The 18,962-nt window shown below is 36.7% G+C and overlaps 1 protein-coding gene across 2 annotated transcripts in view; it reads left to right on the forward strand.

Moving 5' to 3' along the window:
- The window catches only part of ATAD2B (ATPase family AAA domain containing 2B), a 155,889-nt gene that overhangs the window by 133,188 nt on the left and 3,739 nt on the right, over window positions 1–18,962 (forward strand). For both annotated transcript variants that reach the window (XM_041755482.1, XM_041755484.1), the window contains exons 23-27: window positions 6,746–6,868; window positions 9,902–10,039; window positions 13,363–14,046; window positions 17,154–17,281; window positions 17,611–17,739. In XM_041755482.1, the coding sequence (XP_041611416.1) occupies window positions 6,746–6,868; window positions 9,902–10,039; window positions 13,363–14,046; window positions 17,154–17,281; window positions 17,611–17,739 (1,202 nt within the window). The remainder of the gene's footprint in view (window positions 1–6,745; window positions 6,869–9,901; window positions 10,040–13,362; window positions 14,047–17,153; window positions 17,282–17,610; window positions 17,740–18,962) is intronic.

Raw genomic sequence — 18,962 nt, forward strand, 5'->3', positions numbered from 1 at the left:
CAGTTGTAAGTAATCCCTTCATCCTGGAATCATAACACTATGTAACTTTCCTGTGATACTTTTTATCTACCCCACCACCACCTGCCTCCTTGAGCTGAAATAGTTACTTGTTACTCCTTATCCCTTGTTTTAGATCCTAAGCTGATTAGGAACAGGATCTGTATAAGTGTATGTATGGAGCATATTCTTAATAAATGTGGCCAGTGAGTAAATTTCATCAGTTGTTCTCTTGTTGAGCACTAACTGAACGAGTTTCAGATTAGATAGAAATTATAAAATGGAGACAATTTAGATATGAGCCAGTAAATACATAAAATTTCTTATTTATGAAATAATTTGGGATAAAACATCATCCTATAAAATTTGCTTTTCTTAAAATATTATTAATCTTCCTTAATAACTTTATTGAAAAAAACAGCTAATATACTTCTCTTCACCAAAGTACAAAAGTAACACTGACACATTGATAATAGTTGTTACTTTTATAAAAGTAGTGATTGTTTTTAAAAATTTTATTTAAATTCAACTAAATAACATATGGTATATTATTAGTTTCAGAGGTAGAGTTCAAGGATTCATCAGTCTTACATAACACCCAGTGCTCATTCCATCATATGTATTGTCTATCACCCAGTTACCACATCCTCCTTGCCTACCTCCCCTCCAACAACCCTCAGTTTGTTTCCTATGGTTAAGAGTCTGTTATGGTTTGTCTCCCCCTCTGATTTTGTCTTATGTTATTTTTTCCTCCTTTGCCTATAATCCTGTTTTGTTTTTTAAATTCCACATATGAGTCAGATCATATAATAATGCCTTTCTCTGATTGACTTATTTTGCTTAGCATAATACCCTTTAGTTCCATTTGCTGCAAATGGCAAGACTTCATGTTTTTGATGGCTGAGTGTGTGTGTGTGTGTGTGTCTGTCTGTCTGTCTTCTTTATCCATTGGTTGATGGACATCTGGGCTCTTTCCATATGTTGGCTATTGTAGACATTGCTGCTATAATCAATGGGGTGCAGGTGCCTCTTCCAATCACTGTTTGTATGTTTTGGATAAACACCTAGTCGTGCAGTTGCTAGGTCGTAGGGTAGCTCTAATTTTAAATTCTTGAGGAACCTCCATATTGTTTTCCAGAGTGGCTGCACCAGCTTGCATTCCCATCAACAGTGTGTGAGCGTTCCCGTTTCTCTGCATCGTTGCCAATATCTGTTGTTTCCTAACTTGTTAATTTTAGCCATTCTGATCAGTGTGAGGTGGTATCTCATTGTGGTTGAGATTTCCCTGATGCTGAGTGATGTTGAGCATTTTTTCATGTGTCTATTGGCCATTCGCATGTCTTCTCTGGAGAAATGGCTTTTCATGTCTTCTGCTCATTTCTTGACTGGATTATTTGTTTTTCGGATGTTGAGAAAAGTAGTGATTCTATTAATTTTATAGATTCTCCTCAATTTGCCCTAATAACCAGTAGTTTTTTATTATTGGGGCTCAGAGGTTATGTAATTTGTGCAAACCCACAAATGTTATATGGCACAACTGAATGGCTTGGGTTCTGTCCTCAAAGCTAGTGTGTGTGGTTTTTTGCTGTGCTTGTTATTGTCAAATTACATGGATTTTGAGAATCTTAAGATCATAAAGTATGAGACTAAAGAACTGGTAAACATATAGCTTATATTTTATTTATTTTTAAACTTTTGGTGGTCAGTAAAGCAAAGTTTATTGAGTGATAGTACAAAAGCTCCTGAAGAGGGAGAGAGGGGACTCGAGAGAGTTGCCCTGTAGTTTATATCTTAAAGCACTGTTTAAAGTAAGGATTTTAAGACTGATGTCCATGCGAGCGTCTCTGAACAATAACATCCCAAATTGTATACATGTGTGATTTTTCATTTTTATCACATGCTTATAAGGATCTAAGATGACCCCCCTACCTCTTGAAAAAGATGAAGTTTGAAGACATCACATCTCTTCTACTTTTAATGTTCTATAAACTTATGATTTGTTGCTGTGTATAAAACATAGATGCAATTCTAACCTAAGAATGATTAAAAATAATTATAATGGTAAGCACATGAAAAACACTGTTTCCTCATCAAATGCAGATGCTCTTCAGAATAAATTCATTATCCTTCAGATCAATGGGAAATTTTTATGGATTTCTTTTCTTTTCTTTTCTTTTCTTTTCTTTTCTTTTCTTTTCTTTTCTTTTCTTTCTTTTCTTCTTTTCTTTTCTTTTCTTTTCTTTTCTTTTTTCCTTCCTTCCTTCCTTCCTTCCTTCCTTCCTTCCTTCCTTCCTTCCTTCTTCTTCCTTCCTTCCCCATTTAATTGGGGATGGAATGTGAGCAGGAAGCATACATTTAAAAAGAAAGACTGTTGAGTTATTTTAGAGTGATAATTTGCCAGATACATGGCTTTAGATTTAATCTTGCCTCTTAGCTTTTTCAAGCTGAGGTAGAAAGCCAGTGGCATGTGCACCACGAATATTGTATTATCAGCTTGAAAGTACAGCTACTTCTAAGGATGTTCATTGTAGGTTTTTATGTGTAATAGGTAAAATTTGAAGCAACTTAAGACTTATAACAATGGAACAATAATTTTGAAAAATTAAGGTACATCCTCCTTTGGATTTTCATTATTTTTATATTCATTCATTCATTCATTCATTCATTCATTCGAGACACAGAGAAAGAGAGGCAGAGACACAGGCAGAGGGAGAAGCAGCCTCCATGCAGGGAGCCTGACATGGGACTTCATTCCAGGACCCTGGGATCACGCCCTGAGCCAAAGGCAGACCTTCAACCGCTGAACCACCCAGGTGTCCCCTACTTTGAATTTTTAAATAGCCATTATAGTTTGGTTCTCAAAGGATGTTTGAAAGTTATCAGGAGACTTCTGATTTTGGCTGTGATGGAATAAAAGGGACCGAATTTATCCTCCTACCTGAAACGATGAAAAAAACTGAACAAAATGTATGAAAAAACAATTTTGAAGACACCGGATATCAGGAAACAAAGGCTAGTATTCCCCAAAAGATGAGAAACTACAGGTTGAGCCCTAGTTGCGTTGAGAGTTTCCAGACTATGGTATAGGAAGGAAAAACCCAGGCAGAGGAAGTCTACCTGAATTACAGAGACAGCTGGAAATGTAAGGAGGGCAAAGTAGGTAGAGTTCTCAGGGCAGAAAGAAAGCAAGCTGTACAGAGAGAACACTCTGGAGATCTGCAGTGGATCTCTTCCAGTCTTGAGCTGAACACTGATTGGTGTATACATATGAGGAAACTATCTCAGACCAGAGAAAGGAAATATCCTTGAAGCTCACAGAGGACTAGGAATAGTGCAGCAAATATTTAGAGCTAATAAACCAACAGAGATAAAATAGGATCATAAATAAGTACACATCCAGAAGAAGTAAGAAAAAAAGGAAAAGGGAACAAGTGGAAAATAAATAGCAACTTTACTAATAATCACATAAATCACATTGAAAATAAATGGTCTATTTTGGTATAGTCTCAGTAGCTTATTTTTGCTTTTGTTTCCTTTGCCTGAGGAGACATATCTAGAAAAATGTTGCTAAGGCTGATGTCAGGGAATTTACTGTCCTTGTTCTGTTCTAGGAATTTTATGGTTTCAGGTCTTACACTTAAGTCTTTAATCCATTTTGAGTTTATTTTTGTGTATGATGTAAGAAAGTGGTCCAATTTCATTCTTGTGCATGTAGCTGTCCAGTTTTCCCAACACTGTTAAAGAGACTGTGTTTTCCCCGTGTATATTCTTGTCTCTTTTGTCACAGATGAATTGACCATATAAGTGTGAGTTATATTTCTGTGCTTTCTATCCTGTACTATTGATCTCTGTGTCTGTTTTTGTGACAGTGCCATACTGTTTCAGTTCTTACAGCTTTGTATTACATCTTGAAATCTAGAATTGTGATTTCAGACAAACCTCCAGCTTTGTTTTCCTTTCTCAAAGACTGCTTAGCTACTTGGGGTCTTTTATGGTTCCATACTCATTTTAGGATTATTTGTTCTAGTTTTGTGAAAAATGTTTTTGGTATTTTGATAGAGATTGTGTTGACTCTGCAGATTGCCTTGAATAGTGTAGACATTTTAGCAATATTCTTCCAATCCATGAACATGGAATATCTTTCCATCTATGTATATCATCCTCAGTTTCTTTCATCAGTGTTTTATATTTTCCAAAGCAAAGGTGTTTCACTTCTTTGGTTAAGTTTATTCCTGAGTATTTTATTCTTTTTGGTGTGATCAAAATGTATACTTTTTTTTGTTTTAAGATTTTATTTATTTGACAGAACACAAGTAGGGGGAGCAGCAGGCAGAAGGAGAGGGAGAAGCAACTCCCTGCTGAGAAGGGATCCCGATGCAGGGCTTGATCTCAGGACCCTGAAATCATGACCTGAGCTGAAGACAGATTCTTAGCTGACTGAGCCACCCAGGTGCCCCCAAAATGTATACTTTAAATATATGCAATTTAATATATCTCTTCTGTTACTGTAATAGATCTTTTTTTTTTTTTTTTTTTAAGACTTAGGAAAGTACAGGATGTTAAATAATAAATTCAGATTGCACAGTTGTGGTTTTTTGGTCATAGATTCTTGAGATCTGTATTCATTTATTTCCATATATTCATGATATCTCTTTTTGGATATTTTTTACACACATCGAAATAAACTCTTTAAACTTTAATTTTTGACTTTTTTCCTCTTCTATTTATTCTCTCGTTATTTGCATATTTGAAAGTATTACTTCCATTTTCCCATTTTTCATGCAAGAAGCTAGACCATGATTCTTGATACATACCTCATCTCATACTTCATCATCAAGTTGTGTCCTTGAGAACGTATTTCAAATCCATAATCTCCTTTTCACCACCCCCACCCTCATTCAATTTGTTCTTCTCTCTCACTAAAAAAAGAGCCTTCTCATTATGTTTCCTGTTTTTATTTGTGACCCCTCCATTAGTTTCCAGATAATGGCTGGAGATGACTTTTTTTTTTTTAAGATTTTATTTCTTAGAGAGAGAGGGGTAGAGCAGAGGGAGGGGGACAAGCAGATTCTCCACTGGGCATGGAGCCCAGTGTGGAGCTCAATCCTGTGACCCTGAGATCATGACCAGAGCCGAAATCAAGACTTGGTTGCTTTACTGACACTGCTACCCAGACGTCCCTAGAGATGATCTTTTGAAGATGTTTATTTATTTATTTATTTTTAAAGATTTTATTTATTTATTCATGAGAGAGAGAGGCAGAGACATAGGCAGAGGGAGAAGCAGGCTCCATGCAGGGAGCTGGACGTGGGACTCCATCCTGGGTTTCCAGGATCATGCCCCAGACTAAAGGCAGCGCTAAACCACTGAGCCACCGAGCTGCCCGAAGATGGTCATTTAAATCATGTTACTTCTTAGTTCTGATCTTTTCAATGACTTTTCATTGCTCTTAGGATAAGGCCTGAATCCTTTAAATACAGATTCCCATTTATCTCTTGTTTATTGTATTCTAACCACAAATTTTATTTATTTGTTTTAGAGAGAAAAGGAGGGTGAGCAGAGGGAGAGGGACTTCCTACTCAGACTCCTTGCTGAGTGCAAGCCCATTGTGGGGCTTGATCTCAGGACCCTGAGATCATGACTTGAGACAAACTCAAGAGTCAGATGCTTACCTTACTGAGCCACTCAGGCACCCCTTGACTTGACTTTTAATATTTCAGAGTTGCGTAGCTCTTGGGAGCACTTTTTATGTTGTATTTTTCATGAATGCGGGCTTTTCGATTAATGTAAAGCAGAGACTTAATGTAAACATCAGGTGTGGTCTACCTAAAAGTGTGTGTATTTCTTTCCTGGATCTACCTACAATTTATATACCGTCTTGTAGTTTTTGGCTTAGAGTACTTGCTATATTTTTTGTTTCTGTCACAGATTTTTAATAAGTTAGTTTTACTTAGGATATATTATATTCTTCACAGTTTTGACCAGTTTTCACTTATGGAGAAAATTATGTAAGGTTTTCTGAAATCTCAATATCCATCTATAGAAACTCTGGTACTGGGCGTATGGTGAATATTCTCCGAATCACTTAAAATTTTTATTGAAAATCATGTTTTTGTTTTTTAAAACATAAAATCAAGTTTTGTGTCTTTGAGATAATGATTTGTTAAATAGGCTTATTAGTACAATTGAACCTGAACAGCACAGTTTGAACTACAGAGGTCCCACTTATACATGGATCTTTTTTTTTTTTTTTTTGTAAATGCAGTACAGTACTATAAATGTATTTTCTCTTACGATTTTCTTACCATTTCCATTTCTTTAGCTGTATTGTAAAAATACAGTATATGATACATTTAACATACAGGATATGTGTTAATGGACTATTTATGTTATCTATAAGACTTCTGGTCAGCATTACTATTGCTATTTACTATTACTAGTAAATTTTGGGGGGGTGTCAAAAGTTACAGGTTTTTGACTGGAGAGTTGGCACCTCTAATCCCTTTGTTGTGCAGGAGTCACTTGTACTTTGAAGTTCTAAAAAATACAGTTCTCAGAGAATTATCAGGGTTACTAAATAGCTTATTATATTTTTTACTCATCATTTAAATGAACCTGTTTCTCACCTGGAAGTGCTTTTTACAGTTTTATTTAAATGTTTGTGTTCTTTTCTTTCTCTTTTTAAGATACCCTTTGTTAATGTTATTTCATTTATCTATATAATAAAGTATACCAACTTTTTTAACAGATAAAATAATTAGGCATAGGGCTTGTACCCTGAAGGACACAGCACATGCCATCATTGCAGCTGAATTGGATCCAGAATTTAATAAACTCTGTGAAGAAATTAAGGAAGCTAGAATAAAAAGAGGTAAGTTTATAGAAATGAACTTGCTTCTGAAGACCAAGAATCATTGTTACTGAATGATGTTTCTTTAGGCTTGCTGACATTATGAAAATAATCTATACTGAGGCACACACTTTATATATTTTGGTACTAATGTGTCATGTAAATTCTCAAAGGTATTTTAAAATTTTACTCTCTGGGAAAGTTTTAGTGAGTACAGAAGTGCAAATTACAGAAATAAAATTCTTTTTAGTGAAAAATTTTTTGTAGGAGTGTATCTGTTAATGATTTTTATTCTTAAAGGATTTAGATAGACTTTCATATCATAGAGGGTTTACTTTTTAAAAGTTTTTAGGAATATTGTTTTTGTTTTCCCTATTGACGTTTATGTGCAGTTCTATTAATATAAAACTAACAGAATTAGCAAATGTGGTTTGTTCAGTGTATAATCCTGTCCTTGAGGAACTCAGTAGGAGACAGAATTATAAAACAAACCAATACAGTTGAAGTATATGAGTTGGTTGAAACATGTTTATAGCGCGGAGGAGGAGACTTCCTGTTATGGATCTCAGTGTATTTCATCCAGAGTTTGGGGAATGAATATATAGGAGTGTTGTCTCTAGTGGAGTGGAAAAAGAGAGGTAGTGACAGAGGAGGGGGAGGTATTTGTAACCAGAGCAGATTAATAGCATATGTAAAAGCACAGAGATGTGAAATAACATGATATATTTGAAGAACTGCAAACTGTGTGGTATTGCTGAAGCTGTACAGAATGGGAAATAGATCTCAAGAGGTGAGCTGAGTCCAGGACATTGAAATTAAGAAGCTTTTTTCCCTACTTCTTAGGCCCTCCCTGGTCACCTAATTTAAAATAGGCTCTGGTCACCATAGCACATAGCATTTTGTCTTTTTTTTTTGGTCTCTTTCCCTTATTTGGAATAGAAGTGTTGTGAATGGTTTGTTCATAGCTCTACTGCAGTCCCTAGAATCTGTCCTATAAATATTTGAATGAGTTGATGCCAATGCTAAGGAGCTTAAGACTTTATCCTGTAGGTCAGTGTTTTTCAAAATATATGTGCCTAACACCCACATCAGCTTATTAGACTTAGGGAATTAGATTCTCTGAGAGTAGTAAGGCTGAGAAATCTATACTTTAACAAACTATTCAAGTGTTTTTTTTGTACACTAAAGTTTGAGAACCATTGCCATAGTCAGTATGAGTCACTGAAATATTTTAAGCTGTGGAATTGGTAAATTGCTTTGGCAGCAGGAAATAGCAAGGTCAATGTGGCAGGATAGAAGGATGGACCAGTCGAAACTGTTGGAGCCAGTTTGGAAGACAGTTTGGCAGTTTCTGAAAAATTAAGCATAACATTTACCATATGACCCAGTGATTCTACTCCTGGAAACAACCCAAGATAAATGAAAACATATGCTTGTATAGAGACTGTTCATAACAACTAAAAACTGGAAACAATGCAAATGCCTATCAACCAGTGAATGGGTAAGCAAAACAGTGTATCATACAATGGCATACTGCTCAGTCATAAAAAGGAACAAACTACTGATACATGGTACAACATAGGTGAACATAGGAACATTATCCTAAGTGAAAGAATCCAGTTATAAAAGACCACCTGTTTTGTGTGATTCCGTTTATATGAAACGTTCTTTTGTGAAGTATGTGGAGACAAAAAGTAGATTCGCTGGGGCCTGGGATAGTTTACCAAAAATTGGGCTTCTGTGGTGATTGCATAGCTCTGTAACTATACTAAAAATCAGTATGCTTCAGATGAGTGATTTTTTTTTATTATTATGTAAGTTGCACCTCAATAAAGCATTTGGGGGGAAAAGTTGTTGGACTTGTGCAGAGTTTTAATTCGTGAAATGGGAATGGATATAGGATCAATGCAGGAGAGATTTGGGGGCATGATTGGAGGCCATTGGGAAGGGAAGGAAGAGTCAAAATTGGCTGCCCATTTTACAGGTTCAGTGACTTAGTAGTTATTAATACTACCAACAGAGATAGGGGAATATCTCACTGGAAATAGGGTTTTTTGTTTTGTTTTTTCTTTTGAACAGGTTTTTTGGTGGGGAAGGATAAACTAATTACCTTTAATTTGACCCAGCATTAGGATATCCAGTTGGATACATAAGATAGGCAATTGAATGTATGGGTCAGAAGCTCAAGAGATGCTTGGGCTAAATAGGTAGATGTGGGAATTATTATGTAATGGTGATAGAAGCTGAAGGCATGAATGATACTTTTTGGTAGAAGGTATAGATCAGAGTGAGAAGAAAAGGAATTCCAGAGACAACCCTGAGAAACACCATTTAATGACCATATAGAAGAGACAAGTCTAGTGAGGGAAAATGAGCTGGGGTGGTTTTTCTTAGAAAGATCAGTGTAGGAAAACCAAACTTACTGCAATGTGGTGTGACAGACAGCTAATACCAGATGAAAACAGTTCTTGTGAATGGGGTTTAATGGTCTAACAAACACACATTCTAAGATGGCAGAAATAATAACTTTTAGACAATATATATATATTTTTAAAGATTTTATTTATTTATTCATGCGAGACACAGAGAAAGAGAGAGAGAGAGGCAGAGACACAGGCAGAGGGAGAAGCAGGCTCCATGCAGGGAGCCCGATGTGGGACTCGATCCCAGGACTCCAGGATCACGTCCTGGGCTGAAGGCGGGCACTAAACCGCTGAGCCAACCAGGGATCCCCTGTTAGACAATATATTACTATTGTCCTACAGTCATAAGAATGTGTAGTTTTGTAAATTAAACCAAGCAAATATAGGGTTCCTTTGGGGATTAAGTGTTAAGCATGGGCTGCTAGGTTATTTTGTTAAGATTTTATATCTAGTTTCTTTACTATCTTAAAACAAAAGGTACTGTTTTCATCTGAATTATGAACTGTCCAGGTGTAATTAATGACTAAAACTTGGTTCTGTATTTCAGACTTTTTTTTTTTTTTTTTTTTTACCTTGTTGGTTTATGTAGCTGGGAATATTTAAATAGGTGTTGCTTATCTTCTGCCTGCAGGCTTATCAGTAACAGCAGAACAAATAAATCCTCATGGCACTGGAGCTCGGAAGACAGAAACTAGAGTTGAAGAGGCATTTCGGCACAAACAAAGAAATCCATTGGATGTTTGGCATAACTCTGCAAATAAATGTGCATGTGAGTGTTTGAGACCATGTTATCCAGTAGTGGGAACAGCTGAGAAGGATGCAAATTTGTTAGGAGCTGGGGACACAAACCAGGTGCTGCTGTGTTCCCTCAGGTCTTCTCTCTGTTCAGAGGTGAAGAGCTTGTCAGTAGGATGTGGAATCAGAAGTCTACTTCTGTAACTGCATTTGCTCTTTTCTATTTACATTTCAGTCCTTGCTGCTGTTCACTGAACTAGGTTTGAATACTTTCAGCTTTAAACTTTGGTTTTTGGACAGAGATGTGGAGCCAACAGACTTTCTATCCACTCCTGCCTCCAGCCCTAAACCTTTGCTGTGTAATATATAGGATGTTCTCTCTATGGTGGAAAATGGCAACTTTGACTTAAGAGAGTGGCCATTGTGACAGTAGGAAGTTGATTTTCCTAAAAGAATATCTTGTGCTCAGTTTGAAGAATCTATACAGCCTTTTTAATGTAGTTTTAAGTGAGATATGTTTAGAAAGGGAAAATTCAGTGTTCTAAGTTTTCTTCACTTTTCCTCGTACATGGTGATTTATAAGATTTCTGAAAGACCATTGTTAACGAACACAGCATCTTCCTAATATAGTCCATATGTTTCGCCTCGGTAGCCACCCTTAGAAGGTATATGCTAGTCTGGTATAAAGGTGGTTGTACTATTGAAACTGTCAGTAAGGCTGGCCATAATAGATTCTTTCACCAGTGGCACTGAATTTGAATGAATGAACCAGACTCTCTCTCTCTTTTTTTTAAGCTCTTCTCTTTGTGATAAATGATACTCAAACGTGAGAAAATTTGAAGGACTTAGTGGTACATTTGTTTCCATGAAACTGATTAAAGCTATTTGGTGTAGTTATTTATATCTTGGATCATGACCTGGATTATATAATGTAGCACTCTAATTTAAACCTTGAAGGCCTGTACATTCTCTGCACCTGATATAAATATTTACTAAAACCCATTATTGAAAATTGGCTTTAAGTAGTGTAAGTTCCTTTAAACGTTAAAATGTAACTTTAATCTACAAATGTGAATTTTGTTTTCTCTTACCAGTAGATGGCATATGTGACTCATCATTTGTCTCTTTTACATTAATTTCCTTGAATTATAAATCTAAATATCCCTAAGGGAGAGTTGCTTTTCTAAGGTCTTAGTTTTGGAAACAAGCTCAGAGAGGCTATAAAAATTGACTCTAAAGATTGTGCCTCCTGTATTGGTTTTTCACACAAAGCACCCTTGTAAAAGGAAGCAATATGTGCAAGATTAGTTCCGTAAATGGATGCTACTACCACATGCCAGGTGCTGTGGAGATATAGCAGTGCCTAAAACAAAAATCCCCATTCTTTTGGAGCTTATATGATCAATTTCTCTATTTTACCAAAATCATACTCACCATTAGAAATAATTATGTAAGGAGGAGGGAAATCTCTCTATTTTGACCTCTTCCCAAATGAGAACATTTTCTTTGTTATCAGCTGGGATGAAAGTGTTAGAAATAAACTTGCTTCAGTAGGCCGTCTAAGCCTTTGCTTAGTTTACTACAGATCACATAATTGAGCTGGCTCTTGATTGAACAGAGTTCAGCTCTTCTTGCTCTAGAGTTTGACAGCTTAGTGAGGAAAGAGAAGGGGAACCTTTTGTGCTTTGGTTGCATGGCTGGAGAATAAGTAAGGTCACAGTGTTTGTAATGAGTTGTCAGGTGGTAGAAACCTAACAGCTCTACCTTTTAGAGAAAGGGGAGGCTGAATTTTTTTTTTTTCATTTTTAATGTGAACTGGATTAGTTTTTCATATAGCTAATGGAATGCTTACAGATGCCCATCACTTTTGCTTATATACAGGTTTTAACAGTAAACTAATGCTGAATGTTCTTCTCTAATTACCCTGTAAGTATAAGTTATGAAAACAGAAATTAGGGGAAAAGGAATGGATAGATGATCCTAATGATACGATTTTGGAGGCAAAATATATTTTGAACCAAATGACTAACTTGAATTTGGGAAATGATTTCAGAAACCTTTAGTAGATTTATTCTTAGATAAGAAAGAAAAGTAGTATTTTTAACAATATTTGTCAATTCCTTGTGAATACCTTGGTGTCTTTACAGAGACTCAGTAAAGATTAAAGATGAAAGGATGAAAACATATATAAACACATATATGTGAAAAAAAACACATATATGTGGAATTAAAGATTCCTGGACTCTTCGTTACTGGAAGTACTCCTAAAGCTCATGACAGTTTCTGGCATCTAAAGTTAAATATAGTCTTTACAACTTCTGTAGGTCTTCCTTTGCACATCACTGACCAAATATTTATTTTCAACATTTTGTTAATGTTGCTGCCTTGATAGCAGAGGGCTTTTTTTTTTTTTTTTTTTTACCACATTTTCTTCTTTTTTCAAAATATTTTGTTTATTTATTTGAGAAAGGGAGCATGTGAGCAGAGGGAAGAACAGAGGGAGAGGGACAAGTAGACTCTGTGCTGAGCTCAGAGCCCGATGCTGGCCTTTATCTCAGGACCCTGAGATCATGACCTGAGCTGAAATCAGGAGGAGACAGACACTTGACCAACTGAGCCACCCAGTGTCCCCCTCTTTTTACATATTTTCAAATAACAGCTGTGAAACCAATTGATCCTACTTGGTGAACCATTTATAGTAGAAGAGGCTAACCAGTTGTCAAACCATTGTCTCTATAAGCTTCAAAGGGTTTCTCTCCACTACCGTACTTATTGGGAGTGATTCCTTCTTCTGTAAGGAGAGACAGTGGATAATTCTTTGTGGGACACCAGTAACTGTTCTGTCTTGGTATACTGGATCATATATTCACTTTCTTTCATTGCGTAGGAGCTTTTGGATGATTTTGTTGGCAAAGCACTCATTTTCCTGGTGGAAATCCAGGGCTATGGCCTCCAGTTTTCTAGGTAGCCTGGTAATGTGGTCAGTTATTCCGTAAATGTACATATTATATGCTTGGCCCCGGATGTTAGGAATTCGGAACAGCTGTAGAACAGAATCAAGGATAATAGAAAAAAAATTAATGCTGGATAAACTCAAACTCAAATTTTAAAAAAGTTCATTCTTCAGAAATCATCCCTGACTTCTTATTCATTCTGCTCATAGGTTGTGAGGATTAGTCAGCATAGATGTCAGGAGCTAAGTAATTCTTGTGTATTACATTGGTATGGGTTTACTTTCTTTTGAATCTTAAATAGCGAACATTTGTAAAACAAGTTTTGCACTCTGTTTTATTTCTCTGTATGTATCTGTTTCTACATATCTGTTCTACATACCTGTTTTCCTTCTCTCTAAAATAGTTCGAGTTCGGAGAAAATCAAGGCGGCGATCACAGTGGGGTAAAGGAATTATTAAGAAAAGGAAAGTCAATAATTTAAAAAAAGATGAAGAAGACACCAAATTTGCAGACTATGAGAACCATACGGAGGACAGGAAGTTGCTAGAGAATGGAGAGTTTGAGGTAAGCACTGACTGCCATGAAGAAAATGGAGAAGAGACCGGAGACCTCTCTATGACCAATGACGAATCATCGTGTGACATCATGGACATGGACCAGGGGCAGAGGCTTGACAATGGAGAAGGCACAAAGGAGAACTTTGCATCTGCTGAAGAGGAAAGTTCAAATGAGTCTCTGCTTGTCAATAGCAGCGGTTCTCTAAATCCAGAACAGACATCTAGGAAAGAGCCTTTCCTCAAAGGAAGCTGTCTAAATGGTGAGGCCTCCACTGACAGTTTCGAAGGAATACCAGTTCTGGAGTGTCAAAATGGCAAAGCTGAAGTAGTTTCTTTCTGTGGTAGTGGAGACAAATGTAGTTCTGAACAAAAGGTTGTCCCAGAGGACCAGTCAAAAGAAAAACCAGAAACTTTGAATGAACATCCTGGAGATGATCCTGAGAAACTAGAGGCCCTGGAATGTAGCAGTAATGAGAAGGTAGAACCCAGTCCTGAAGTGGAGGTTAAAGATGCAGAACTGGATAAAGAAGGTAGAGCAAATATTTTTTAAAAATCTTCTGAAATTTGAGAGTCTGGAGTTCACCAGTTGCATATTTTGTCTGGTCCCCAGTCAGTAAGCAAGTTATGCCCCTCTGAGAATCTGTTAAGGTTTTGATCTTTTTCCCCTAGGAAGGTATATATACACATGCCTAGTAAATTTTGCTAGAAATTTCAGAGTGTTATGGTCCAGAATGAGTTGCTTTCCTTTGTGTGTGTGTGTGTGTGTGTGTGTGTGTGTGTGTGTGTTGCTTTCCTGACTGCTTATTTTTTTTTTTTTTTGCCTCCCACCTGATTATTATTCCTATCCTAATGGATTTATGGCTAAAGGCTGAGTAAACCCACAGATATTAAGAAGATGGAATTCTATAATAAGAATTACTGGGGTGGGGTAGGCTGGACTGAAAAGATTTGGATACTGAGCAGTGTGGTATACTGTGCTCATGTATGCTCACATTAAATTACCACTCCTGTTCATTATAATCATGTGACTTTGAGCTGGTTACTTATGCTCTCCAACCTTGTTTTTCCATCTTCTAAATTAAACTTCAGTGTTGTCACTGTGGGGATTAAATAAGTCATGTATATTAATCACCTCTTCTTGTACCTGGCACATACTGAGCTATATTCATTCCAGGCATTCATTGTTAGTTGAATCTACGGGATGTTGAGTCTAAGAGGCTCCACTGCTTTGTAAAGCCAGTGGTATAGGAAGCAGCAAGAACCCACAGTGTTAGATCTACTTTGTTCTCATAGACTCAGAGCACTCTGCAAGCCCCTGCCTTCCTAGGGTCTATATGATTCTTTTAAGAAGAAGCAGAAAAGGGGGCCTGGGAGTTTCTAGCCCTGCTTTGTTTATCATTCTTTAACCCGTTGTGAGATGGGGTGAGTTAGAGATCTACTCTTTGAATATACATTTTCATACTGAACAGGTACTCTTCTTACACTAGAATATTTTGAAATTCTGTCATGTTTTCTCAGTTGTGTGGAGTATATATACCTTTAGCCTGGGATTTGAGCTATGTGGGAGAAGTTTTTTTTTTTTGCTGCCAGTTTTTGAGCCCTCTAGCAGAATTAAGAAGTAGGAAGATACTATTCAAAGTCTTAGAATTCTCCTAATGGATAAAGAGAGATGTTTGTGTATTATTATTATTAAATGCTACCTGTTGAGAATTTTTCTTTTACTTCAATATTTAATAATAGAAGGTAGTTGAAAGAGCAGTATTTATTCTGGTATTCATTTATATTGATCATACAGGCAGAACTTTAAACATGTATTAAAGTTGGGTTAAGTAATGACTGGGACAGAGTGGAGAGAAGGGAAGAGAGCTTCCTGATGAGGCTTTGGATATGAACTGAGGAGTCCTTTTTAAAAATGTTCCTTCACTACGAGATTTTAGTGTGCTTGCAGAAAAGTTTTATCTATCTATCTATCTATCTATTTATTTATTTTGCAGAAAAGATTTAAATTAATATTATATTCAATTGGTTATCTAAAAACTTTAAGATATTTGTTGTATAAAAGCCTTACCTGAAGTTTTTTACTTGTAACTCTCAGGGCAGTATTACAGTGCAAGTTCTCAGGTTCCTGGATGTCCATAGATAGGGTAATGAGTATCCGTAAGGTCTTTTTTTTTTTTTTTTAAGATTTTATTTATTTATTCATGAGAGACACAGAAAGAGGCAGAGACATAGGCAGAGGGAGAAGCAGGCTCTCTAGGGGGAGCCTGATGCAGGGCTTGATCCCAGGACCCCAGGGTCACACCCTGAGCCAAAGGCAGATGCTCAACCACAGGAGCTACCTAGGTTCTCTGGATCCTTAAGGTCTTAACAAAACACTTAGCGTATGTTAATTGAACTATAAATAAAGGCTTTCACTCTAGATGCTGTCTGAAAGATAAAATTTCTTTGCTACATGGAAGTATGTTTTCCAAGGTAATATTTTGGTTATTTGTCAAATATTTTATTATTTGTATAGCAAGCATTGATGAGAGGGAATTGTTTATAGATGTGGGAATAAGAGGACTAACACAGGAGGGAGGGGGAAGGTTTTCCTTAGCGTTTGTTGATGTGGGCCAGGTCCTGTAAAAAGTTCTGGAACAGTTTGAGTTTGTGTTCCTTCCTTCTTGCCCTCCTCTTAGAGTATTCCTGACTAGGGGATCATAGGGCTCAATGGCCTATCTACCCATTCAATCTCTCCGGGTGCCTAGTACTGTCAAATTCTTGTTAGCCACCTCAAAATATGTTGGTTTTTTTTTTTTTTTTTTCTCAGTGTAGTTGGTCTCAGTTTGATGTTGAGAGGAAAATATTATAGTAACTCACTCTGAGGTAGGAAAGATCATTAGCTCTATTACACTTTATTTATGTTTTAAAAGGTTTTATTTATTTATTCATTCATGGGAGACACAGAGAGAGACAGAGACACAGGCAGAGGGAGAAGCAGGCTCCATGCAGGGAGCCGGATGTGGGACTCCATCCCAGGACCAGGGGATCACACCCTGAGCCAAAGACAGGTGCTCAACCGCTGAGCCACCCAGGCAACTCAGCCCTATTACACTTTAAATGGACTTGTATTTTTAAGAAAAAAATGGTAGAAGCCAGATCAATTTCTAATAGGAATCTGGGCAGTGTAAAAGAGAAAAATTTCAGTTAATGTTGAGGAAGATTTTACTTTATTTTATTTTTTACTTTGCAAGGCAAATATGTAGACAGGTTGGCCTCACTTGGTTTGAGTAGCTGCTTTTCTAGGTTGCTTCCCCTCTTCTAGTTCTGAAAGCTCCAAGTTTTAAAATGATGGCTATCATAAAGAAAGTGAAGACATTTAAAAGTTAGTACTTAGAGGGGACTATTGCTCTTCTCTTCCTTTAAGTGGATGTGTTTATTAGACGATATTCTAGCATGGGTTGGCTTTCTTGGTTGTGGTTTATTTCTCTTCAATTTGGGTTACTTATTTTAAAAAATTATCATTAAAAAAATATTTAAAGAATATACCCTTATTCCAAAAAGTTTTTATGGTGGGTAGAAGAATTTATAGTTGTTCAAGCTTGAGTTTTCTTAACTTTTACTTGCTGCACTTTTTTTTTTTTTTTTTCAATTGTAGGTGCTTCTAAAGTAAAGAAATACCGTAAGTTAATTTTAGAGCAGGCAAAAACAACAAGCCTGGAACTGGTTCCAGAAGAACCCTCTGAGCCTATGCCACCTCTTATAGTTGATCATGAGAGATTGAAGGTAAGCTTAGCTATTCCCAGTCAGTCTTAAATGAATGGAAAGAGATTTGAATATGTTTATAGGCAGTTGAATAAAACTAGTTTTGATAATCTCTTGCTTTAAATTAGGAATATACTCTAGAGCTTCTAGTAAAAAAAAAAAAAGAGTTATGTGTGTTTTGAGGGGTTTAGAGAATGGTCTCAGTAATAAACTAAGGCTTGGAATCTTCTAAATTACGTGTCACCGTTACACCATAGCATATGGTGCCTGTTGCCTGGCCATTTATATATAACTGTTTCAGTATGAAAATGAAACCAAACTTCATTTTATTCTCTTCTAATTTTTCTTAGAAATTGCTTGATTTGTTGGTAGATAAAAGCAACAATCTGGCAGTTGATCAACTTGAGAGATTATATTCTCTTCTTAGTCAGTGCATCTATCGTCATCGTAAAGATTATGACAAATCACAACTTGTAGAGGTAAGTGCTCAGTTCATCCTTAGAATAAACAAATATGTGCTTTTAGTTGTCCCAAAGAAAAAAGAGGGAAACATTTTTTAGTCTATATCTTTCACCAAGTAACTGAGGAATATTTTGAAGATTTAAGATTAGAAGACTCATTAAGACTTAGAGTTTGCAGAATAATTTTTTTTTTTAAGGATTTTATGTATTTATTCATGAGAGACACACAGAGAGAGAGAGACAGAGAGACAGAGAGAGAAGCAGACTCCATGCAGGGAGCCTGATATGGGACTTGATCGCAGGACTCCAGGATCACACCTGAGCTGAAGGCAGGCGGAAACCGCTGAGCCACCCAGGGATCCCTGGGATTCTTTGTTTATCAAAATGGAACTTAGCATGTCACAATTCCCTTGTCCCTTGCTTATTGGTGACATCACTGAGCGTATCATTTGGGCGGGTTGATTGTGGGGATGGCCTCAAGTCTTTACTGCTGATCATTTGGGCGGGTTGATTGTGGGGAAGACCTCAAGTCTTTTTACTGCTGCTTCGTAGGCAGCCACTGCTGGTTAAGGGAGTTGGCCTAGAAAGTGAGACCTGTTTGCCATCCCATTAATGATTAAAGAGAACTTAAAAATCATCTCATTCATCAGATCTAGGCTTAGGAGATGGCCACATGAAGGAGTGGTTGTCCTTTTGCTTAGACACTTTCAAGGTGAACCATTCTCTTTCTTAAAGATTTTATTTATTTATTTGAGAGAGAGCAAAGACAGTGAGTGCAAGCAGGTGGAGGAGCAAAGGGAGACTTGGAACCTTGAAATCTAGGGGCCTTGTTTAGGGAAAGAAGGGATCTATAGCAAAATCACCAGTGAATGGCATTTCTTGTGATGTTGGCAGTGACTCTTTCTGGCTTTTTTTCCCTCCTCCTTTTTTTCCCCCCAGCTCTGATTAAAGTGAATAGCAGTGGGAACAGGTACATTTTACTTTGGGTACAAGTTTCATTATCCTGAATATATTCATTTTGCTTTGGGAAAATGAGTAAAGGAAGGGCTCAGGCTCTGGAGTGAGGCTACCTGTATTCAGATTCTGACTTTGTTGTTTATTAGCTGACAAATTATTTATCTATACAAATTTCTTAGTACAATATCTGGTATAATAAGTAACTCATTGAGTGATACTAGCTAGCATCATCCTCATTAGCCTATCAAATAGGCATTTGGAAGTGTCTAGGGCAGATAACCTGC

This window comes from Vulpes lagopus, chromosome 5, assembly GCF_018345385.1.
Source record: "Vulpes lagopus strain Blue_001 chromosome 5, ASM1834538v1, whole genome shotgun sequence".
Taxonomy (NCBI): Eukaryota; Metazoa; Chordata; class Mammalia; order Carnivora; family Canidae; genus Vulpes; species Vulpes lagopus.